Raw genomic sequence first — 23,580 nt, 5'->3', positions numbered from 1 at the left:
AAAACCTATTGTTTTTATTCTCTAACTTTTACGTTTATATTTCGTAATTTTAGATTTGTTAAAATAAATCAACAACCTGATCGGTAATTAACTTAGAAAATTTTATTTAGTGTAAAGATAAGTTTAGTATTTAATCACGTTTTAAAATTTCGGAATATAACACTTAATTTGTATGTTGGGTCCACTATCATAAATAGAGATTCAATTATATGAAGTTTTCTTTTTTCTAGACGAATTAATTTAAATCATTACTTAAGTTAACAAATTAAGAATAAAACACAAAAAAGTAAGAAAGGATAAGTAATTTAATTAGTTTTAAATTTAAATGACAATCAAACATGGGCAGGAAGTAGTGAACTGCTCTCGGGTAGGGGCAGGGCGGGCCGGGCATACCCAGGCACGAGCACGAGTAGAGGTCGGGCATGGGTATCACGGGTAGATGGGTATCTCGGGTCGGGCAATCCGGGTTTTTTTTTCAAAAACCGTGCCCTGTCCGTCCTATACCCGTGCCCGTTGTACCCTTGAGGGGTAGGGCGGTCCGGTTTTTTTTTCTATTTTTTTTAAAGAAAAAAAAAACCGGAGATTTGACGGGTGGGTCCGGCCGGGTTTGATTTTCACCGGACCGGGCCCGGTTTGATTTGAATTGGCGGGGGGGGGGGGATTGTTTGAAAAAAAAATGAAATTCAAATTTTAACAGGTAAACAGGTAAGGGTAAATGGGTAAGGCAGTCAAGGTATGGCCGGGTATTTTTCCTAAATGCCAAGTTCGGTCCATCCTATACCCGTACCCGTGTACCTGTGTACCCACCTATACCCTTGGCTCGGGCACCGGTACCCCAGGACAGCGGACACGAACATGGGCTGCCCACTGGGGTGTTGTCAATACACTAGCAGGAAGTGCAAGAAATCATGCATAGAACTAGAAAAATGAGCAATATAAAACATGTGAATACATGACTTCATCAATCATCAATTATAAAAAGCTGTTATAGACTAGCTAGGTATTTATAATATAATATAGCACAGGTGCTGCTATAGCTTTACCCCTTACTATGCACTAGGTTGCCACTTTTTTGATAACAGGCTATAGGAACTGGAAATAACACAAGACACAATTTCTTCTACTAGGTTAAGCAAAAAGCTTATTTCTAAATTTTTATTTTGGAGGTCTCTCTCTGTACAAATACTGCCAAACTCAGAGGCTTCTGACAAGAGGGCTGCTTGGTCATATAGCTCTTGGGCAGGGAATTTGCTTGTCTGTACTCTGTAGCATGATTTTTTATTTTTTACATGCATCGATCATATTTTTTCTTTATTTCTCGTGCAATTCAGTCTCATCATTTTTTTTCTTTATTTCTCATGCAATTCAGTCTCCACATGTATGGTGACATGGAGTAATAATTATATTATCATAAAAAAAGGAAGCTTAGTTTTGAGTTTAGTATGATATGGTGGGAATCAGCTTGGGTCTGATGGCTATTGGGTTCAAAGTGGTTCCAACGGGTTTTTTCACTGTCGGATTTGTTTTAAGATTCATGTGTACGGATTTTAAAGCAGACGTGAAATTGTGGGCGCAAATTCTAAAGCATAACTGACGGTGAGAGAATCCGTTGAAACCACTTTGGATCCGATGGCCATCGAACCCAAGCTGTTTCCGATATGGTGACCAGTGTGATATGAAGCTATAGGAATTTTTCTTGTTATAGAATTTTCTTTTGTTTTTTAAACAATTTAGTTCTTCCAAATTTACGGTTTTAATCTACAATTCTGTTTACAAAAAAAATGAGAGAATTTGTCTTTTCATTGGAGACAAAATCTCTCAGATTATATTGTCCACATATCTATTTTCTTCTTCAGAATTTTACTATAAAGATCCGATTAAAAAGTATAAATATATATGAAATGATCAAACTTTGCTTGCCAGATTTGATTTTTGAGTTAATATGCTAATTTAGTTAGACATTCTATAAAATGTAGCAATTAGTGTGTGTGTGTATCAGTGTATATATATGTATCTGATTTTCTTAATTAAATATATGTTTAATATTATATTTAGATTAAGACAAGATCCATGTCATATGATCAGTTGAGAAGAATTGGATGTTTCCTGACAAATGATATATAATCCTGTTTGATTTTTCTAAACTAAATACTTGAATTGGTTGGGCTATAGAATTATCATATATGACATTGAAAAATGTTTATGGGAGATTTGAGTTGAGCAACTTTTATCACACCTCCAAAATTTCAATTTGAGACACTAATAAGCACAACATCTAGGACTTCAACTGAATTTTGCTAGAATTTTTTTATTTAAGAATAATTTCGCCTATTAGCTATATATTAACAAAAAAAAAATAGTACAGCAAAGGAATGAAAATAAATAACTAAGAGCATCTATATCCCTGAAACTTTTGGAGTTTTTAATCCGATGTGGCAGTTTCTAAACCAGTTTCAGGGATGCAGATGAGTTTCTTATTTAGCAATTTTGCTCCAAAGTTTGTTAATAAGAAACTGTTTATAAACTCTGACGTGGCCAAATAATTCGCTGAAATTCTTTTCTCCTGTAATTTATTTGCTGATGTGGCAATTAAGAAACTCTAATTTTAGTTTCAGAGATGTAGGGGTTTAGAAACTTTCAGAGACAAAATTTTTAAAAATTAGTTAACAGTTATTTAGAAACTCCAAAAATTTCACGGATGTAGATGCTCTAAATAAATAAAGAGATAAGCACATATTATCAATAGTTATTCAATGATCCTTTCAAATCTAAACTGTGCACTTTGAATTGATCGGTTATAATATTTAATGTAATTGATTATTGTCAAGCAATCACCATCATAGTATCATGATATCTATGCTTAAAAAGTAACCTAGGCCATTCCAAAGATGACCCAACACTTGTGGTGGAGCCTAGATCCAAACCCGCAACCCTACAACCCTGCTCGGTCGGATCCGACCCGACACACAATTAACAAAAATAAAGTTCTGTCGGTTTCATGCCATGCGTCCTGATGGGTAAATATTTTAACAGATCTATTCTTACTTCACGCAGCGCAAAGATTATAGAGTCAAAACGTAATAATACGCTGCATTAAGCTAATACTGATCTGTTGAAATCTTTACCCCGTCCCGATGCGCTGTGTCCCCTTAAAGCCTCCTCATCTCCACCGTTGCTTCTCTCTTCCTCTCCTCGTTTCCCTCAAATTTTTTATCAAAATCCATATCCCTTTCCTTTCTCTTTTTCTCTCTCTTTTTTCTTTGAAAGCAAAACAAACAAGTAAAGACAATTTAACCTTCCTCTCTACTACTAACTACGCTCACTTGTTTTCTCCAGTTCACATTTCTCTCTCTAAAATCTCTTTAAATGGCGGCTCTGGCGGCCATGCACATCGTCTCGTAATCCATAATTTAATGCGATAGAGATATCATCTGATCCTCCTTTATTGTATTGGTGCGAGTATCAGGGAATATATATTTCTTGGATATTGAATTTGAGTTTCATATATATTACGATAAGAGAGAAGATATATAATATGGCGCCTGTTGGAAAGGGAGAGAATGAAGCTCAAGGCACTGGTGCTAGTGATAAAACAGTCATGGCGCCTCCTTCAAAGGCTTCTAGAAGCCACAGCGAGGCTGAAAGGAAGCGGCGACAACGCATCAATGGCCACCTCGCTACTCTTCGTACCCTCTTGCCTTCTGCTTCCAGAGTTCTCTTCCTCTCTCTCTCTTTCTGATATTCTCACAAAGTTTAATGATCATTATGAGTTCAACTATAATATCATAATTTGGTTCAATGCTTGATTTCTTACAGATGGACAAGGCGGCATTGCTCGGGGAGGTGGTGAGACACGTGAGAGAGCTACGGTGCAAAGCAGACGACATGACGGTAGGAGTGTTGGTTCCTAGCGAATGTGATGAGGTGGGGGTGGAGGAAGGTAGAGACAATTTCAAAGGAGATGAAGCAGCAACAAGCTTGGTGAAGGCCTCGGTGTGCTGTGCCGACCGGCCTGGGTTAATGGGCGACCTAGGCCGGGCAGTTCGGTCAGCGAGGGCAAGGGCAGTACGGGCCGAGATAGCGACTGTAGGCGGGAGGATGAGGAGCGTTGTGGAGGTAGAGATGGTTGAGGTGGCGCCGGGAGATCAAGGGAAGGCGGATGGCCGATTGGGTCGGTTGGAGCTGCAGTCTGCTTTGAGAACCGTGCTGTTCAACCGTGACGGTGTCGGTATCTTAGGCGAGAATTACAAGCGACCGCGGCTCTCGTCAAGGCAGTAGAACAATTGTGTGGTAGGCATGTTAGAGGTAAAGAGGAAGGAGAAGGATGTTGTTCATAGACATGTTTGTTTAATTATATTGCTTGATGTATTTTTTTAAGATTTTACATGTTGGCTAGGTGTAGCTTTGGTATTGGTTACAATTAAGGTAATTACCAGGAATTATGCTTCTAGGTATAACCTTATTAAAGAGATTATCAAAAGGTTAAAAATGATGATTGCATGCCTCATTGAGAAAATTATTACATATATATGTAGATAAGTAGATTAAACTTGTTTTGTTTGCACTTTTATTACTACTACTATATATTATATCATTAGTTAGGTTACTGTATAAATGTTTTGTTTATAATATATAGATGATTCTGTTCAATTATTTGATTTTCAAGTCAATATATATTGCAGGAGATTTGTATTTCATTCTTTAGAACTTTTATATGTTTTTTTTTTCAAATTTTGAAAAATAAATAGAGGCATTATTTTTTGAAAATTCAAAAACAAGATATATAATTTGGCCACTAGGGTTTTTATTAATATATAACATTGAGTTGCTTGGATCAATTTGAACAATAATAAATAAAATTCAAACTATCTGTATTTCAGACAAAAATATAAATATTTTTACAATAGACTATCTCATATATTTAGACTTTGTATTGGTACTATGATAAACCTGAAATTTGGAATTGATGCTGTAATTAAGGTTAATTGCAAACCCATGATTAAAATATTGTGCGTGAAAGTGGTCAAAATAATTTAAGATCAGATCGATAAAATATATATGCAATTAATGATATTTAGAAATCAAACGATCACTAATAATCTGCAATGTGTATACATTAAAGTATGTAATTATTTCGTCTCAAGCGCCAACAAGTTAATTAATTCAGACGAGAAATTGTTAATTCATGCAATGAAGCGAGAATAATCATTTGAGTAGAACTATGGTGTTCTTAATTGTCCTTTGTGTGAGCATAATTTCAAAATCTATTGAATTAGCTTAAAATGATGAATCTAAATTTTTGAAACCGATCTAGCCGTGACATGTATTTTCATGTAAAATTTTGAATTAATATAGTATAAAGTTTCGCGGTAAAAAATAATTAAAAATGAATGCATTAAAATTAACTTACAATTTTTTTTTGACCGCTTGTTTTTATGATGAAATAATAAATTTTGTATATAAACAAATCACTCGTAAAGTAGAACGATTTCAACTGTTTAAATTCATCATTTGAAACAAGTTCAATAAGTTTTGAAGTTAAACTCACAAGAGACTTGGTGAGCTTGAGAGGGTCCGGATCCCCTAAAGTAACTCAATATTTGGGTTTTGGATCGATATCGTTTGATTCGAATCTGTCGATCGAGATTGCTGCGCAATTCGAATTCATGTCTTGGGATACTTGTGCTCCACTTCCAATATATTATCTCGGATTCGAATCGGACGGTCTCAATTTAAAATTCAAAAATTGAGTTACTTCACTGGATCTGAACTCAGCTTGAGAACACCCTAGTTCTAAAAGTATAGAAAAAAAATCTGACAGGAACCTGTTATTCCGATTCCAATATTGATGTTTGTTGAAATTCACATATAAAAATATTTCATAGTTGAGATTTTCACATCAAAAATTTTGAATGGTTGAGATCGAAATATCAGGTTAATAACATTTGATTTATTTCCCAAAGTATAACATTCGTCAAAATTTGACAATATATAGTTCAAGTATAATCAAGTACTCTGCCGGTATCAGATTTATATTAATAGTTGTTGCTAAAACTAATACTAGTAGAAAAACTGGAATTAGGATCGGCTTATCTGGATCAGCTATATGAAACAACCGATACTAATATCTATCTAGATCGGTTTTCTCAACAAAACCGATCCTAAAAACTAATCAGATCGGATTTTTTGCTAAACCGATCCTAATTTGTGAACTATTAGGATCGGTTGTTTATAAACACCGATCCTGATAGTTTCTGGATTGGTTTTTATAAACAACCGATCCTAATAGTATCAGGATGAATATCATTTTTAAAATTATAAAAATTTTAGTGATGTTGTACCTATCTAAAAAAAATTATAAAATTTGGTCTCCAAGAATATGTTAGTATGGATATCATGTTGCGCGGTTCAAATCAATAATTTGGACTTTGAAAAAAAAAATATAAAATGTAAGACATGATGAGGTATGAAAAACACGAGGTATATATATATTGCAACCCTCTCATCTAATTAACTAGATTTTTATGATTGAGTGCTCAATAATTATGGCAGAGTCAAGAGTCATCTGTTCTTAATTAATATACAAATTGCATCTTCATACGATCACTAATTAATTCAGACGAGAAATTGTTAATTCATGCAATGAAGCGAGAATAATCATTTGAGTAGAACTATGGTGTTATTAATTGTAGCATAATTTCAAAATCTATTGAATTAGCTTAAAATGATGAATTTAAAATTTTGAAACCGATCTAGGCGTGACATGACATGTATTTTCATGTAAAATTTTGAATTAATATAGTATAAAGTTTAGCGGAAAAAATAATTAAAAATGAATGTATTAAAATTAACTTACAAATTTTTTTTGACAGCTTGTTTTTATGATGAAATAATAAATTTTGTATATAAACAAATCACTCGTAAAGTAGAACGATTTCAACTTTTTAAATTCGTCATTTGAAACAAGTTCAATAAATTTTGAAGTTAAACTCACAAGAGACTTGGTGAGCTTGAGAGGGTCCGGATCCCCTAAAGTAACTCAATATTTGGGCTTTGGATCGATACCGTTTGATTCGAATCTGTCGATCGAGATTGTTGCGCAATTCGAATTCATGTCTTGGGATACTTGTGCTCCACTTCCAATATATCATCTCGGATTCGAATCGGACGGTCTCGATTTAAAATCCAAAAATTGAGTTACTTCACTGGATCTGAACTCAGCTTGAGAACACCCTAGTTCTAAAAGTACAGAAAAAAAAATCTGACAGGAACCAGCTGTTATTCCGATTCCAATATTGATGTTTGTTGAAATTCACATATAAAAATATTTCATAGTTGAGATTTTCACATCAAAAAATTTGAATGGTTGAGATCGAAATATCAGGCTAATAACATTTGATTTATTTCCCAAAGTATAACATTCGTCAAAATTTGACAATATATAGTTCAAGTATAATCAAGTACTCTGCCGGTATCAGATTTATATTAATAGTTGTTGCTAAAACTAATACTAGTGGAAAAACTGGAATTAGGATCGGCTTATCTGGATCGGCTATATGAAGCAACCAATACTAATATCTATCTAGATCGGTTTTCTTAACAAAACCGATCCTAAAAACTAATCAGATCGGATTTTTTGGTCAACCGATCCTAATTTGTGAACTATTAGGATCGGTTGTTTATAAAAACCGATCCTGATAGTTTCTGGATTGGTTTTTATAAACAACCGATCCTAATAGTATCAGGATGAATATCATTTTTAAAATTATAAAAATTTTAGTGATGTTGTACCTATCTAAAAAAAATTATAAAATTTGGTCTCCAAGAATATGTTAGTATGGATATCATGTTGCGCGGTTCAAATCAATAATTTGGACTTTGAAAAAAAAATATAAAATGTAAGACATGATGAGGTATGAAAAACACGAGGTATATATATATTGCAACCCTCTCATCTAATTAACTAGATTTTTATGATTGAGTGCTCAATAATTATGGCAGAGTCAAGGGTCATCTGTTCTTAATTAATATACAAATTGCATCTTCATATAAGAATATGTCCTACGTTACAATATAATTAATAATTTAATATACAAATTGCATCTTCGTTTGCTTTGGTTCATGAGAATTTTTATATCTAAAAATTATTATAAAATAAGAGATAAAAAGAGAAAGAGTGCTCTGAAATTATAATGGTGTAAATGGATCGGGAAATTTTTTTAATTTTAAACTTCGTGAATTGCTGAAAAAAAAATTCCAAGTCCAAAGTTTTTTTTCTTGGTCTACTTAATTACTAAGTCAATTCTTTTTTCAGAGAACTACAAGGACATTTGTCTTTTGTTTTTCTTGCTATATTTATTAAATTGCCTGCTAAAAAATTGTAGCCAAAATATGCTGCTTGGGATTCTTTTAAGAAGAAAAATGTAGACATTGTACTGCAAAATTATTTTGAAAACAAAAAGTCTCAAATCTCCATGTACCATGTTCGTATTGATTGATGTCTCTTTTTTGTTGTTGTTAGGATCAGGGTGGTTTCAATTTGTCAAGTGCTATCTTAATGATCCATCTTTTTGTTTCATCCTCCCATTAAAGGAAAAAAAATATATATATATTTAATTTGATGGAATGGGGTAATTATTTAGCATTATTTTTGGGATTGTACCAAATTTTATAATTTTTTTATTTTTTTAGATAGGTACAACATCACTAAATTTTTTATAATTTAAAAAATGATATCCATCCTAATACTATTAGGATCGGTTGTTTATAAAAACCAATCCTGATACTATCAGGATCGGTTGTTTACAAACAACCGATCCTAATACTATAACTATTAGGATCGGTTATTTGTACACAATCGATCCTGATATCTGATCCTAGTGTTATTTTTTGTTTTTAGTTTTTGTTTTGTATGCTTTAATTTATTTTTATAGGACAGATATAGTTGTGTAAATAATTGATAAAAAATTATTTGTACATACATAATAAGAAACAATATGAACTAAGAAATTATTATTAATTTACAGTAGATATTGAGAAATATAGTATTAAAATTTATAAAAGTATTTAAATAAAGACAACTTTATCAAGGATATATACCATAGTTATTTCACTTCAAATTTAATGTAATTATGTTAGATTAGCAGCCGGGAGGTTTATTCTCACGGCATTAGAAGTTTAGGGATGTTTGTCTCATAGTTGAAATTGAATAGGCGAGCAATGTAGGACAGGGGAAAGGTGTAGGTCCGATGCCCATCAGACCTAGTTTGGTTCCGATGGACAGATCTACCGTCTAATTTGCTTCAGGATTTGTGCGCATGAATATTCAAGCAGACGCAAAAGTTATGGTGCGAATCCTAAAGACAATCTGACAGTGAGTGAACCCGTGGAAACCAAAGTAGGTCCGATGCCCATCGAACTTACTCTGTTTCCGTAGGACGGGCATGGCAGGCCGAGCGTCTAGATATGATCAAACTTGAGGCCGATCAAGATTCTAGCTAGATATGGGCATGCATACTTTTGATGTGATTAATTCTTAACTACTGTACTACTAACTACTAACTCCTACCTACTCAAAATTAATCAAAATATTATACAAATATATATATCCTTTCCAAATCATTCATTTTCTTAACCGACGTCTGTAGATATTTTTGGTCTTATTTATTTTAAATCTAACGGTTCATATACTTTCATACTTTTATACGTTTAAGATTTTATAAAATAAAAAAAAAACTATTTTCTATCTTGGAATTCTCGTACAATTTATCATGTTATTTTTCATATTACAGGAGGCAAGACTTATAATAAAAAAATGTTCATAAAAAAAATATCTTTTTGTTCAATAAATATTTCTTTTTCCGAGTGACGAAATATAAGAAATAAAAACTAATAGGAGTGATAGAGGAGCAAGTTCCACACTCAACACTACTTCAGACTCAGGAAGAACATTATGTTAACATTACCTTGTCAAGTTTATAATTACTTGTTATGATAGACATGAAATCAAAATTTGGTGCTTAATGATTGTTAAATACTTAGAGTATGTTTGGATGGGAGTTAGAATAGCTAGATTAGTGAAATTTGAGAATAGTAAATGAGAATAGAGAAAGAGTGGTGATTTTCAGATTAGTGTAAAAATAGTGCTATTCGGATTAGTAAAAATATTGTTCGGATTGTACATTTAGAATAGTGAATATATTGTTGTAATTAATTATAATAATTATAAAAAGTAGTGTTAACAAGGTACTAATTAAATATGAGAGATAGGTAAGTGGAGCCACAAACGAATTCCCATGATGTGAAGATAATAGAAGTGGTGTCAATTTTGTTATTTTGGAACTGTATTAGCAGAAATCTAAGAATGAAACATTTTTCTCACTCTCTTCAAACTTTCAAATAGTAGCTACTCCAACATTTACAAAGAATAAAAAATAACAATTATTATAATTATTCTGAATAACAAAAATGTTGTTTGGATATATATTGTTATTCCAAATAACTTTTATTCTAAAATATCTCTTATTCTTGACACATTCAAACATCCTCTTAGAATGTAGATGCCTGTGGTATTGTGATATATTAGTTTAAATTGAATTTGATACCATGTGGATGTTACTACTTGGATAAAATACTCACTTCAAAAGGTAAATTTAAACAAAAATTACCTCGAGTCATATACATATGTCTAAGAAATTGGTACTATTTTATCTCGGCCAAGTCCTATATATACTAGGCACGGGTAAATAACCAAATTCTCAAATATAAAATTCTGAACCGATCCTAATACTATAACTATTAGGATTAGTTGTTTATAAACAACCGATCCTAATAGTTTAGTATTAGGATCAGTTTTTATAAACGACCGATCCTAATAGTATTGGGATCGGTTGTTTATTTAACCGATCCTGATAGTATCAGGATCGGTTATTTCGAAATAACTGATTCTGATTCTTTTTAGGATCGATTTTTTCGAATTAACCGATCCTAATAACTCCCTATATAACTTGTCTAGGGTTCTTATTTTCATTCCGCACCTCTCATTTTCAACTTAGCGAAAATCAAACCCACCTCTCAACTCCTCCATCTCTCTCTCTGTCTCAGTCTCTCCCTCTTCTAGGGTTCTTATTTTCATTTCGCGCCTCTCATTTTCAACTTAGCAAAAATCAAACCCGTCTCTCAACTCCTCCGTCTCTCTGTCTCTGTCTCCGTCTCCGGTGCCTCTTAACTTAGCGATCTCTGTCTCTCTCCTCTCAATTTATTTATTTATTTTTTTCATTTGAGCAAGGCTTTTTGAGATTATTCCATCGGCGGTGAAGAGGTACACTTTGAGGTATGCTAGCTAGGTTTTCCTTGTCTTTCAATTTAAATAATACATATATCAAAGATGCACAAGCAAGCAATTAATGATATAAATATGTGTTCAGATTTTGAAGTTTGCACTGGTGGAGACGATAAAAGAGGGAGTGCCATACATGTGGCTGAAGAGTTGAAGGAAACTTGTTGCGGCCATCAAGGCTGAGATGTAATGCTCTTATTAGGACCACCACACTACAAAATTTCATGCATTTTATTTTGCTATTGCACCAAATTTCTTCAACTATTGTACTTCTTTTTGTGTTTCATGAATTTTATTTTGTGTTCTTAATTGGTTTTGAGCTCCAATAAATCAATGGTAAATAAAAAAAATATTTTATGTTGGCCAGCAAATATATATGGAAGCTGGCCAAATAATAATTTTTTTTAAAAATCCAATATAACATCAGGATCGGTTGTTTATAAACAACCGATCCTGATAGTAACTATCAAGATCGGTTATTTGTAAATAACCGATCCAGATTATTGTAGTATCAGTATCTCCTTCATCAAGATCGGTTGTAATCCGATACTAATATGCGTGTATAACCGATCCTGATTCCATATTTTCCACTAGTGTAACAAGCTCCTTTGATCCAATTATATCATTTTATGGTGACACATCTTGACACCATATTTTTATAAGTAATTTTTGCTATTTTAAAATCCAAACAGACGATTTGAACCGTTCAACATGATCTCCATATTAAAATGTGCTTGGAGACCAAATTTTATATTTTCTGGAATTTTTTTAGTATTTATTAAGATGTGTATAAAATTGTTGTTTTGAGATAATTTTGGACTATTGAAAAACAACAATTTTAAAAAATTATAAATAAATAGTAATAAATTTTCAAAAAAATGTAAAATTTGATCTCCAAGCATATTTTAATATTGACATCACGTTGAACGATTCGGATCGACTATTTGAATTTTAAAATTATAAAAATAACTTATAAAAATATAGTGTAATTGGATCCTCCTCAACTAGAGGAACAATTATAATACAATACAAAGTATATACAACACCTCATCTTGTTACCTCGCTATAGTTCATTTGTTGGATTCCATACACTTGGGCTAATTTGAAGAAATCGAAATAAAGTAAATATCTAATGGGCCGTATATTTTTTGGAGGCCTGGAAACAGACCAGGTGAGGCGTGAGATTCAGATAAAGACCAAAGGATGCCTGTTGAGCCTTGTTTGAATCAAGTTTTAAGGTTTTTATTTTGCCTTTGTCTCCGACTCTGACTTAGATTTCCGAAAACCCTAAAGAGGTTTAGCCAGCCGCTCTTTCTTCTCCCTAGAGACGAGACGAGAGAGAGAGAGAGACGAGTAGACGACGACTCCCTTTCTTCCTCTCTTCTCGCCTCCACACTCAATCTTTCTCCGACGAACCCCACCACCGAAAACCAGTCACCGCCGATATTCCCTTTACTTCCGAGAGCCACTGATCTGCCCCGCCTCCAGTCACGCCCCACGCAGCCGCCGGATAATAGGTGTGTTTTTGGTTTCGTTTTTTTTTGTGCGTTTAGGTTTCTGCTGTTGCTAATGTAAAGGTCTTTGTCTTTGTCTTCTTTTCTGGTAATGTACCTTGTTGTTGTTCATAGCAGAAAAGAAGACAAAGACCTTTACATTAGCAACAGCAGATACAAACCTTGATTCAGCAGTGTGTTCATAGCTTGGTTGGATTAGTTATCGGGAAATAAAATCCAACACCGATCTCAATTATGGCTTTGTTTTTTGCAATTTGTGCATATTTTCCCTTCACCTTGAAGGCTAGGATTTGAGGTTTTTTTTTGTGACAAGGTTCTTGGATGTGGAGGATTGATACTCACTGAGTATTTTATGGAGGTAACTCAAGGTTTCCCAGTTCATGGTAATTTTTTGGTTTTTGCTGATTAGGGTATTTGCTGGTAAGACTGATGAGGCCCTTTTTTTAATTTATTTTTTGTGGTTCTGATCTGTAGGAACAGATGTTGCTGATCGGTTCTGCTGATTTCTAATTTTTTTTTCGGTTTTTTCAAGTGTGAGCAGGGTTTATTTGTTGGTATAACAAAACATTGGTACTGACCAGTTTTTTTTCTGGTACGTGTGATTTTCTGATGTTGGAATGAGAACTTGAGCAGGAGACACTGGTTGCCAACAGTTTTTTCCTGGTACTGGTGATTTTCCTCCACTGTGACTGCGTGACACTGGTTGCCAACTGTTACAAAGGTAATTAGGCACCAACTTAATCAACAGTGAGCTATTACCCTTATGTCAAGTTCTCCATTTCATCACTGTGGTGTAATGGATACTTCTCTTTAAACAGTACCACTGCTTGAATAGCTGATGACGGCCATGTACCTGAAATTATTTTAGTTTCATACCTCTTTTTCCTGGCTCCAAAATTAATGGGAATTTAGGCTCCACAGCTCCAAAATTTGTTTTGTGTGTAGGAATGAGAAAGATTTAAATGGTATTTATATGAGATAGAAATGCATCTTTCTAATGTTCACAAACATTTCACAGGCCACTACAAGATAATATAATCTTACTTTGTTGAGATAGAAATACATCTTTGTTGAGATGTGCATAGAACTGTCATAAACGATGGTACCAGCAGATCCATCAAGTGCGCTCAAGCTTCAGAAAGGTGACATCGCCGTTTGGTCCATCGACAGATTCACTGATGCATTTGTAAGTTAATTGATTTTTGTAACAACCTAGGATTTTAATGATGTTTAGAGTAATTAGGAAATTAGGTGACAGATATAGAAAAGTAATTACTTGGAGTACATAGATGGCTATATAAGCTAACCACATTACGTAATTGGGAGATGAAAACATGAATGAAAAGTTACCAATTCGAGTGTAACTTTTCTCTCTCACACCATTATTTTCATTATCACTAAATTTGTTCTAAATTCCATGAACTCACTCCCCATTCGTGTTGTGCTGTTACATCTTGGATGTAACTATTTTTTTTTTTTAATTCCGGGCACTAACTGCTGAGATTACATAAACATCTTGGATGTAAACTATTTCTGTTATTTTACATTCCTTCCCCTTTTTAAACATGATTTATCAATATTTACATGACAAGCTTCTAATTGGTTTCAAAAATAAATGGGTCTCGTTTAGTTCAAAATTTTCTTACCCACCCTAATATGTTTTGGACTGAGGCTATACATAGCGCATATTAGTACACAGTATGAGTCAATATGTCCATTCAGTGTCCAAACAATTGATCTGAACCGTTCAACATGATCTTCATATGAAAATGTGCTTTGAGATCAAATTTTACATTTTTAAAATACGTTCACTATTTTTTTACATAGGTAGAAAAATACTACTTTTAGATCAAATTTGTTCTCTTTTACTCTTACTACTATTGTTATTCTGAAATGTCGGTTTTGATTTCTTTTTTTATTTGTTTTTATTTCCTTTTCATTTTCTGATATGCATCTAGAGTTGTTACGCATGGATGAGTTCACTTCTTTGGATTGCACGTGTTGGTTCTGCTTCCTCTGTGCAGTGATTCAGGTTTGTATGTTATCCTTATTTACATACTTAATTTCGTTGCTATTCATTTTGAATGAGCAATTCGTATTGCAAATAAATTACTGGCTAGGGAAAAATTAAACCATCTTCGTGGAGGTATGCCAGTGTCTTTGCTCTTCTTTGTTTTTCTTTGTTTTTTAACTTATGTTTGAATTCAACTGAGTTTTGCCAACAACAACAAGGTACAAGCAAACACACTGCTGAATCAAGGTTTGTATCTGCATGAATGACATATTTAACCCTGATTCAGTTACAGTTCATACGTAATCCACAATAAACACATGGTGTATCTGCATGAATGACATATTTTACCTTGATTCAGTTACAATTCATACGTAATCCACAATAAACACATGAATGACATGTTTAACCCTGATTCATAACTGAAACAAGGTCAAATAACTTATTTTTGTATCTGCATAAATGACATGCATGTGTTCTGCCATATGGATGTGCTATTCCTGGTCTCCACTGTGCACATGCTGATCAATCTATTGGGAAAATAGGGACTATTTAATAGAGTATCTAAAGTTTGACTTTAATGCAGCTTAGATACTGAATTTTAGATTTGATTGCATCAGATTTTCTGAAATTATTTATGTCCTTCTCATAAGCCATCTTTAGTAGGAGGATAGTAAGCCAAACAACAAAAGTGGAAATCTAACATGCCAAATAGTCAATTAGTTACCTACGACTACTTTTACCAATGCAATTCATACTTGGTTGGTACCGATCATAGCAAGTGGCATAATGTTAATTACAAAATGAGGAGGGTTCAAATGCCTCCATTTTTTGTGCATCCATCATGTCTCTATTTTTAAAAACGTTAATAAATCAAAATTTAAATCATAAACGTCCAAATAAAACTGTTAGATGTGATCTTATGTATTTTCTCTCTCTGCTCATTAAAAAAAGATTCACATTTCGATTTTTTTTTATATGAATCAATTATTTGAAAAATTAATGTCTAGAAATTATCTATATTAGTGTGTTTTTACAAGCTCTTGATGATAATCAAAACAAAGTTGATATGTCACAATTTTTTATATGTGCATAGATAAAATAATGTAGATTATATCAAATGATTTTATTTTCACTTTTAAGTTTTAAATTTTTAGTTAATAAAATTTTTAAAAATGGAGATATGATGGAGACACAAAAAATAGAGGCATTTGAATGCTCTTACAAAATTAAGAGAAATTGAATAGTTATTTACCTTTCTGGACTTAGCATGTACTGTCATAATGTTGACAGCCATATGGTTGGTACTTATCAGAAAATGGTTTTTTGACAGGAAACATTATCTAGTACCAACAAGGTTTGATGACTAGGCATTTCAAGAAGCTCGTACATTGTGATCCTCGCTTCAATGAACTGATTCAGTAGCCCACTATCAACTTCGACAACCCTTTCATTGAACACAAGCCCTCCCTTTTCAAGAAGGAAACAAGCGACAAATACACGCGAATTGACAGTACGCCTTAACTAGTAGACAATCGACCGATACACGAGCATATTGCATGGACTTATTTGGGTATGTAATGTTTTCTGGTTTGAATTCAGAATCCGTCTCGATAATATACTTACAATTCTTAAAAAAATTGGGACCTCGAGGTGAAGACTATTACAATTGGGAAGGTGTGTGCTTGCTTGCTTGTATTGTGAGTTGTTACGGGCTTGCATATGTAAAATAATTTCGATTAATAGTCCATTACTACTGCTCCAGATGTGGTATTGGACTCGGTTTCCTTTTGGCCAACTCTGACTCAAAAATGATTTACCATTTGGCAGTGACTTGCTAGTAGATAGAGCAAAATGGATTATTCCACATTAATGGGATGTACTAGTAGAGAGACTAGCTTTATTAAAATGTATCTCTCACAGGGTTATCATTCCATTGATGCGGAATAGTACATTTTTTTTTTCCAAAAACCAGTTTCTCTACTAATACATCGTTGTCAAATGGTAAATTGTTTTTTAATCGGGGCTGGCTTATAGGAAATCGAGTCCAAGACCACATCTGGAGCAGTACCATTAATCGAAATTGTTTTATATCTGCAAGCCCGTGACAACTCGCGATACAGGCATGCAAGTACTGCTCCTCCCCAATTATAATAGTTTTCACCTAAAGTTTCTAATTTTTCTAAGAATTACAAGTACATTATCGGGACAGAGTCTGAAATTGAATTAAAAAATATTATTGATCCGAAAAAGTCCATACAATATGCTCGTGTATCGGTCAATTGTCTGCTGGTTAATGCCTATTGTCAATTTCTTACTAATTTTTTTTTTAATCATACAAGATGCATATGGTATTTTTGAGATTGATATTTTCTCTTGGGCTTCCCCTTTGTTTTCCACCTTTTGATAATAAAAATTGCTATCTTCATAACCATTATACACCTTATGTCATAGGTAATTTAAGATCAATTGTGACCAACGTAAGATCAATTGTGACCAACTTTGGTATGTCTAGAGATAGTCTTTTTTATAAACATAGATGTTAAACAAAATTATACTAAAATAAAATATCAATTAATAACAATATAAATTAGTAACAAAAAATATTTTACCAATAATAGATAAGTCTCACAAACAGTTGATATTTTTCAATTTCACTGTGTACTCCATCGGAAGATGAAATGTCTTCGTCTCGGGACAACCTCTCAAAGAGAGCAGTGATCAATTCTTTATCAATCTGACAATGAGTCACTTTAACCACCTGATACAAGTCTCAAACCTTGTTTCATCTGAGGTTGGTATTGAACATGCATTTGGCAACTATCAGGACGCAGTGCATAATCAGACTAGAACGATAATTGCCATGCAAAAAAATATTTAACCAAGAATTTAATTCAAATTCAAAAATTTAATAAGTAAATTTAAATCCAAATCAATATTAAACAAATATTCTTGTATTCGTCAAGTATAATTTATGTTGTTTTTTAGACAACTGCAATAAAGGTCCAAAGGGTTGTTCATTATCTATTTTGCACTACAATATAAATAAATACATACAAATAATATTAACATGCAAATTCAATTAAATATTGACATGCATGACATGAAAATTCAATTAAATAATTAACATTCATTCTATTACTTTACATTATTATACAATTATACTACAAAATTCTAGATTACTCTAAAAAAATTAAATCATTCAACAATTGATTAATATTACATGCAAATAGTTAAATTAATTGTAAACTAAATAATTCTACAATTAATAGTTACACTATATAAACTTATATTACACTAAAAAAAAAAAAATCATTCAACAATTGATTTATATTACATGCAAAAAACTATATTACTTTACATGCAAACTAAAAAATTCTACAATTAATAATTACACTACATAAACTTAAATTAAATTAAAAATAAATAAATCATTCAACAATTGATTTATACTACATGCAAACTAAAAAATTCTACAATTAATAATTACACTGCATAAACTTAAATTACACTAAAAATAAATAAATCATTCAACAATTGATTTATACTATATGCAAAAAAGTTAAATTACTCTACATGCAAACTAAAAAATTCTACAATTAATAATTACACTACATAAACTTAAATTACACTAAAAATAAATAAATCATTCGACAATTGACCGTGTAGAGATTATACTGAATGATCAGGGTACGTAACTGCACCACGCCGTCCTATGTGGCCTTCACTGACACAGAGCAGCTCATCGGTGATATGGCCAGGGATCAAGTCGCCAGGAACCCTACCAAAACTGTTTTTGGTTTGTTATGTTATCCAATCTTTCCTCTCTCTATTTTGGTATTGCACATGAGTTATTTCTTTTCCATTGGTCCTAAATTGAAAAAAAAAAAAAATCCTAAATAAAGCATAGAATTTTTTTACAAATGCACTTGAGAAGACATAATCAGTACTACTATAATACCACGTTGGAAATTTTAGTCTCCAACCACCTATTCATCCAAACAAAATCTCAGCTGTTCATTAAGTAGATCTTAGCCACTCATCAAAACCATATTTCAATCTGAGCCTTCAATAAATAATTTTGATTTTATACAACTGTTTCATATTGTCAAACATTGTCAAACGTGTATAAATTTAAATTTAGTTACATATAAATTATTTCATTTAAACAAAAAGAAGCACGCGTTTTTTTTTTTCTGACACCCGTCTCTTGAGATGTTTCTCCTTCCCGACGCAAACCATGCGTTTTTTGAAATAAGAAAAGCGCGAAGAAGAAAACCCTAAACATAGAAAAAAAAACTTGAAATCACGTGTTTTAAGACAATTTTCCTTTTCTCTTTTTATCTACGATCTAAAACCCTAACCATCGCTCAATTAAGAAAACTTGACATCAAACCACAACGAAGAATTCGTTCAAGCTCCCCGATCCCCTTACCCCCTCTTTGAATCTAAGTTTATTGGATCTCTCTCAATTTGGCCCTTGTCCCCTATCCCCGTCGCACCAGTCGCTCATTTCGCCCATGTCGCTCGTCGCTCCACAGCATCATCCAAGTAAAATAAAAGTCAGTGTACACAAGCATTGTGTGTCTAGTTTTGATTAATTTTGTAAATTTAATATTGATTTTAGAAAAAAATAGATTATTATTTGATTTACTCTTATATCTAAAATGAAAAATTGTATATATTATAATTAACATATTTCATTTAACGTGAACAAGGCAAATATGAATATACATCAAAAAGATATAAATAGTAATTTTTCACACACAATTCATTTTAATTCATGGTTTTGATGTTTGTAATAACTCTAAATTTATGAGAATAATCTAATAAATAAAAAACAATGTAAAAAAAAAGAATAACTACAAAAGTTAATGAACATTGCATGACCAATTTTTTTCTCTTAAAATTTTATTTTAATGTTCGACCTATAATGTAACGATATATTATAATGACACCAAGGTTACAAATTAGACGTTTGCTGACACGTGACTTGACGTTTGATGCTCTATCAGTGACTTTTTTTTTTCTATCCATGGATATGTCAATGTCAGTAAGTTTATAAGGATTGAATATTAACAAAATCAAAGATAAAAATATATTAAAAATTATAAAATTTGAAAGATTTCACATAGTGATATAGACATGTCTAGGGGACTATACTATGAAATATATGAGTACAACTAGGTTACGTGTTCTTAAGTTTATCAAGCTTTTTGGTGAATTCAAGTTTAAAATTCATTGAATCGGTTTTAAATGGCGAATTTGAACCATTAAAATCCGTCTATTTTACGAGTGATACGTCTACATGTAAAAAAAAGAAAAATTGAAATTAATTTTGCATAGAGTCAATTGGTCAAAAAACGTTCAACAAATGAATGCATCAAAATTAATTTATTAACTTTCTAATTTTGACCGCTTGACTTTATACTAAATTAATTTAAATGTTTAAAATTTTCACATGTAGACGCATTACTACTAAGATAGGCGGGTTTCAAAAGGTTAACATTCGTTATTTGAATTCGATTTGACAGATTTTAGACTTGAGTTCACCAAGAAACTTAATAAATTTTCACATGTGACTCAACTATGCGGCAACCATGTTCAAAACTAGCTACCCAATTTTGATTCTTCTCAATTTTGAAGCAGAACTGAACTGAGTAGTCAATTTATTGCACTAGTCTAACAATAACAACTCAGTTTGAAAAGATACATCACCAATGAATAATTTCAAATTTTGGTATACTTAATTAAATTACCTGAAGTAATACGTACGCTGTATACAACATATATATATATATATATAACACCTTAATTAATTATCTTGTAACCACTCGATCATTCATTTCATTGTTTCAATTGTCAATATAATTGGGCTAATTTGAAGAAATCGAGTTACAGTATATCCAATTGGCCGTATATGTATAATTTTTTTGGAAGCTTGAAAACCGACTATAATTAATTATGTGGTTGAGCATCAGCCTGTGTCAAGTAATGGAACGAGATGGATATAAATTAAGCGTTCAACACATACAATGAATCATAGATGTCAAATATCTTTTATTAAAATAAAACAATGGCTGTCAAACGTAGTTAAAGTGGAGATCGAGTATATAGGTCCAATAACAATCAGACCCATAAGTAGTATTTGGGGCTCTTGTCCTTTCAGTTTTGAATTTGAATGTTTGATTAACATATTTACTGTTATGAAATTTGCTAGTGTGAAGTTTAAATGAAGAGAAAATAACATTGAAGTAAAGGAAATTACAACTAGCAACTGATAGCTCGTGTTTGAAAGTAAAAATAATACAACGTCGAGATAATTCTAATCGGAATCAGAGTTCCACTGCTTCTTTCGTTTTCTCTTTTGCCTGCTTCGCTTAGACTTGTCTAAGGCGCAGGGTGGGCATATAAAATGTTTGAACCTTATATCCTCCCTTTTGCGTGCCGGGTAGGCGCTACTGCAGGAAGGGTGGAAAGCTTGCAACATTCTGCGCAATCGAACATCTCGCTCCTCTTCCCATATTGGTGACAGGGATTGCAAAAATCCACATTTTCTTTGTTAGTACGTTGTTGGGACTTTTCATGAAGGTTCTCGGGATTTTCTTCTTTCATAAGTTCCTCAAGATCTCTTGAGTGGAAGTAGGGGAGGGCTCGTGTACGAGATTCAGCTGAGGGCTCTACAATCGAGCTGAGGGCTCACGTATGAGATTCCGCTGTGTTGGCACTCATTCTTAAAAGAATAAATTCGGTTAGAATTAATTAATGAATAAACTAATGAATATAAATTCGGTTAGAATTAATACTGTTAATAGGTCCGTTTGCATAAATCTGAATTCTTCTTTCAAATGAATATTTATATTAGCAATTATTCATTAGTAATTCTTCTTTAAAATGAATATTTTTTAGAAAATCTAGGGCCATTCCAATACATCACCAAAAAAATTTCAGTATAAACTCTTTTGCACGTGCATCCCTTGGGTCGGTCTTCTGATACCAACTGTTTTGGTGATGTACCAGAATTGCCATAGATTCTATTTGCTGAGTAGGCACCGTAGACTGTCTTGAGCTGTTTATGTTATCCTCAAAATCTACAAGGGTATGTTTAGTTAGTTTGAGAATAGGTTATTTAAAAATAAATCTAACCTATTTAAAAAAAATCTAACCTATTCAAAATAAATCTAGCATTTTTAAAATAAATCTAATATAACATATTTAAATTTTAACATTCAACAAATTTTAATCTAATAATCTAACCATATTCAAAAATATTTCTAACATTAAAAAATAAATCCAAATTTCAAAAATAAAATCTAACATATTCAAAACAAATCTAATTACTTCACATATTCAAAAAAATGAATCTAACCCAATTTTTTAACCTATTAAAAATAAATCCGAATTTGAAAAATAAAATCTAACATATTCAAAACAAATCTAATTACTTCACATATTCAAAAAAATAAATCTAACCTATTATTTTAACCTATTAAAAATAAATCCGAATTTAAAAAATAAAATCTAACATATTCAAAACAAATCTAATTACTTCACATATTAAAAAAAATAAATCTAACCAATTTTTTTAATCTATTAAAAATAAATCCAATATTTTCAAAAATAAATCTAACCTATTCAAAACAAATATAATTACTTCACATGGGGCTGCAAACGAACCGAACCGAATCGAATTGGGCTTAGTTCGAATTCGAAATTATTTCGAATCGAACCCAATTCGAAATTGAAATAGATTTCAAACATAAAAGGTCAATTCGAATTCGATTCGTTATAATTCGAACTAGTTCGATTTGATTCGAAATTAGTTCGAAATTGAAAACTTAAAGGGAAAGAGAAAGCATAAATTGAAAGCTTAAAGCTTAAAGGGAAATAAATCTGGTGCGATTTCATGAAAATAAGAAAATAAGATAGAGGGAGATAGCTTCGAATTGGATTCTTTTACAGTGGGGAAGAGTTATTTCTGAGAAGAAAGCTAGTGGGTAGCTAGTTGATTGTCTGTGGGCTGCTATGTGTTTTTCTGTCTGTGACGAGTTTTGTAATGCTGTGATGTAATCCTTTTTTTCTATTATAATATAACACCTGACAGCAGCTGTTAGTTCCTTCAAAAAAAAGAAAAGAAAATAAGAGCTGCCAGTTCCTTTTCACATCTCTTTTTCACATGTAAACGAATTGGGCCTGGTTTAAACGAACCCGCATGTAAACGAATTGGGCCTAGTTTGAACGAATCGAACTGGGCCAGATTCGCGAACCACACGAATCGAATTGGGCCTGGTTCGAATTCGAAATTGAATTAATTTCGAATCGAACTGGTTTGAATTAATTTCGAATCGAATTTTTTTCGAACTTTTTCGAATCAAACTCGAATCGAATCACGAATCTCGAATTTTTTGTGCACCCCTAACTTCACATATTAAAAAAAAAATCTAATCTATTTTTTTAACCTATTAAAAATAAATCCGAATTTCAAAAATAAAATCTAACATATTCAAAACAAATATAATTACTTCACATCTAACAAATCTAACATAAACTAAATAAATCTAACATATTCAATAAATCTAACAAATCTAACTTAAAATAGATCTAACAAATCTAACAAATCTAACATAAAATAAATCTAACAAATCTAATTACTTAACATTCAATAAATCTAGCATAAACTAAATCTAACATTCAATTTAAATTATTCTACAAAAATA

At 32.2% G+C, this 23,580-nt stretch overlaps 1 protein-coding gene and 1 long non-coding RNA gene across 7 annotated transcripts; both read left to right on the top strand.

Annotated features, from left to right (window-relative positions):
- The first annotated feature begins 3,350 nt into the window (after positions 1-3,350).
- Positions 3,351-4,369, top strand: LOC144552810 (transcription factor AIG1-like). The gene is made up of 2 exons (XM_078300802.1): positions 3,351-3,712; positions 3,817-4,369. Exons 1-2 carry the CDS (start codon positions 3,536-3,538, stop codon positions 4,276-4,278), a joined length of 639 nt encoding a protein of 212 aa, XP_078156928.1. The 5' UTR covers positions 3,351-3,535; the 3' UTR covers positions 4,279-4,369.
- An 8,254-nt stretch (positions 4,370-12,623) lies between these two features.
- Positions 12,624-17,297, top strand: LOC144552692 (uncharacterized). Of its 6 annotated transcripts, XR_013511203.1 has the most exons (5): positions 12,624-12,855; positions 13,166-13,235; positions 13,327-13,573; positions 13,871-14,038; positions 14,811-15,212. It is a non-coding gene; the product is annotated as an uncharacterized LOC144552692 (long non-coding RNA). The 6 variants fall into 6 exon arrangements; XR_013511200.1 differs by having other exon boundaries at positions 13,166-13,573; XR_013511201.1 differs by lacking the exon at positions 12,624-12,855 and adding an exon at positions 16,197-17,297 and having other exon boundaries at positions 12,904-13,573; positions 14,811-14,884.
- Positions 17,298-23,580: the final 6,283 nt, after the last annotated feature.

The sequence above is a fragment of the Carex rostrata genome, chromosome 4, assembly GCF_964058835.1.
Source record: "Carex rostrata chromosome 4, lpCarRost1.2, whole genome shotgun sequence".
NCBI classification, from domain to species: domain Eukaryota; kingdom Viridiplantae; phylum Streptophyta; class Magnoliopsida; order Poales; family Cyperaceae; genus Carex; species Carex rostrata.
Note: the sequence above shows the minus strand (reverse complement) of the source record. Positions and strands in the feature narration are given on the sequence as shown.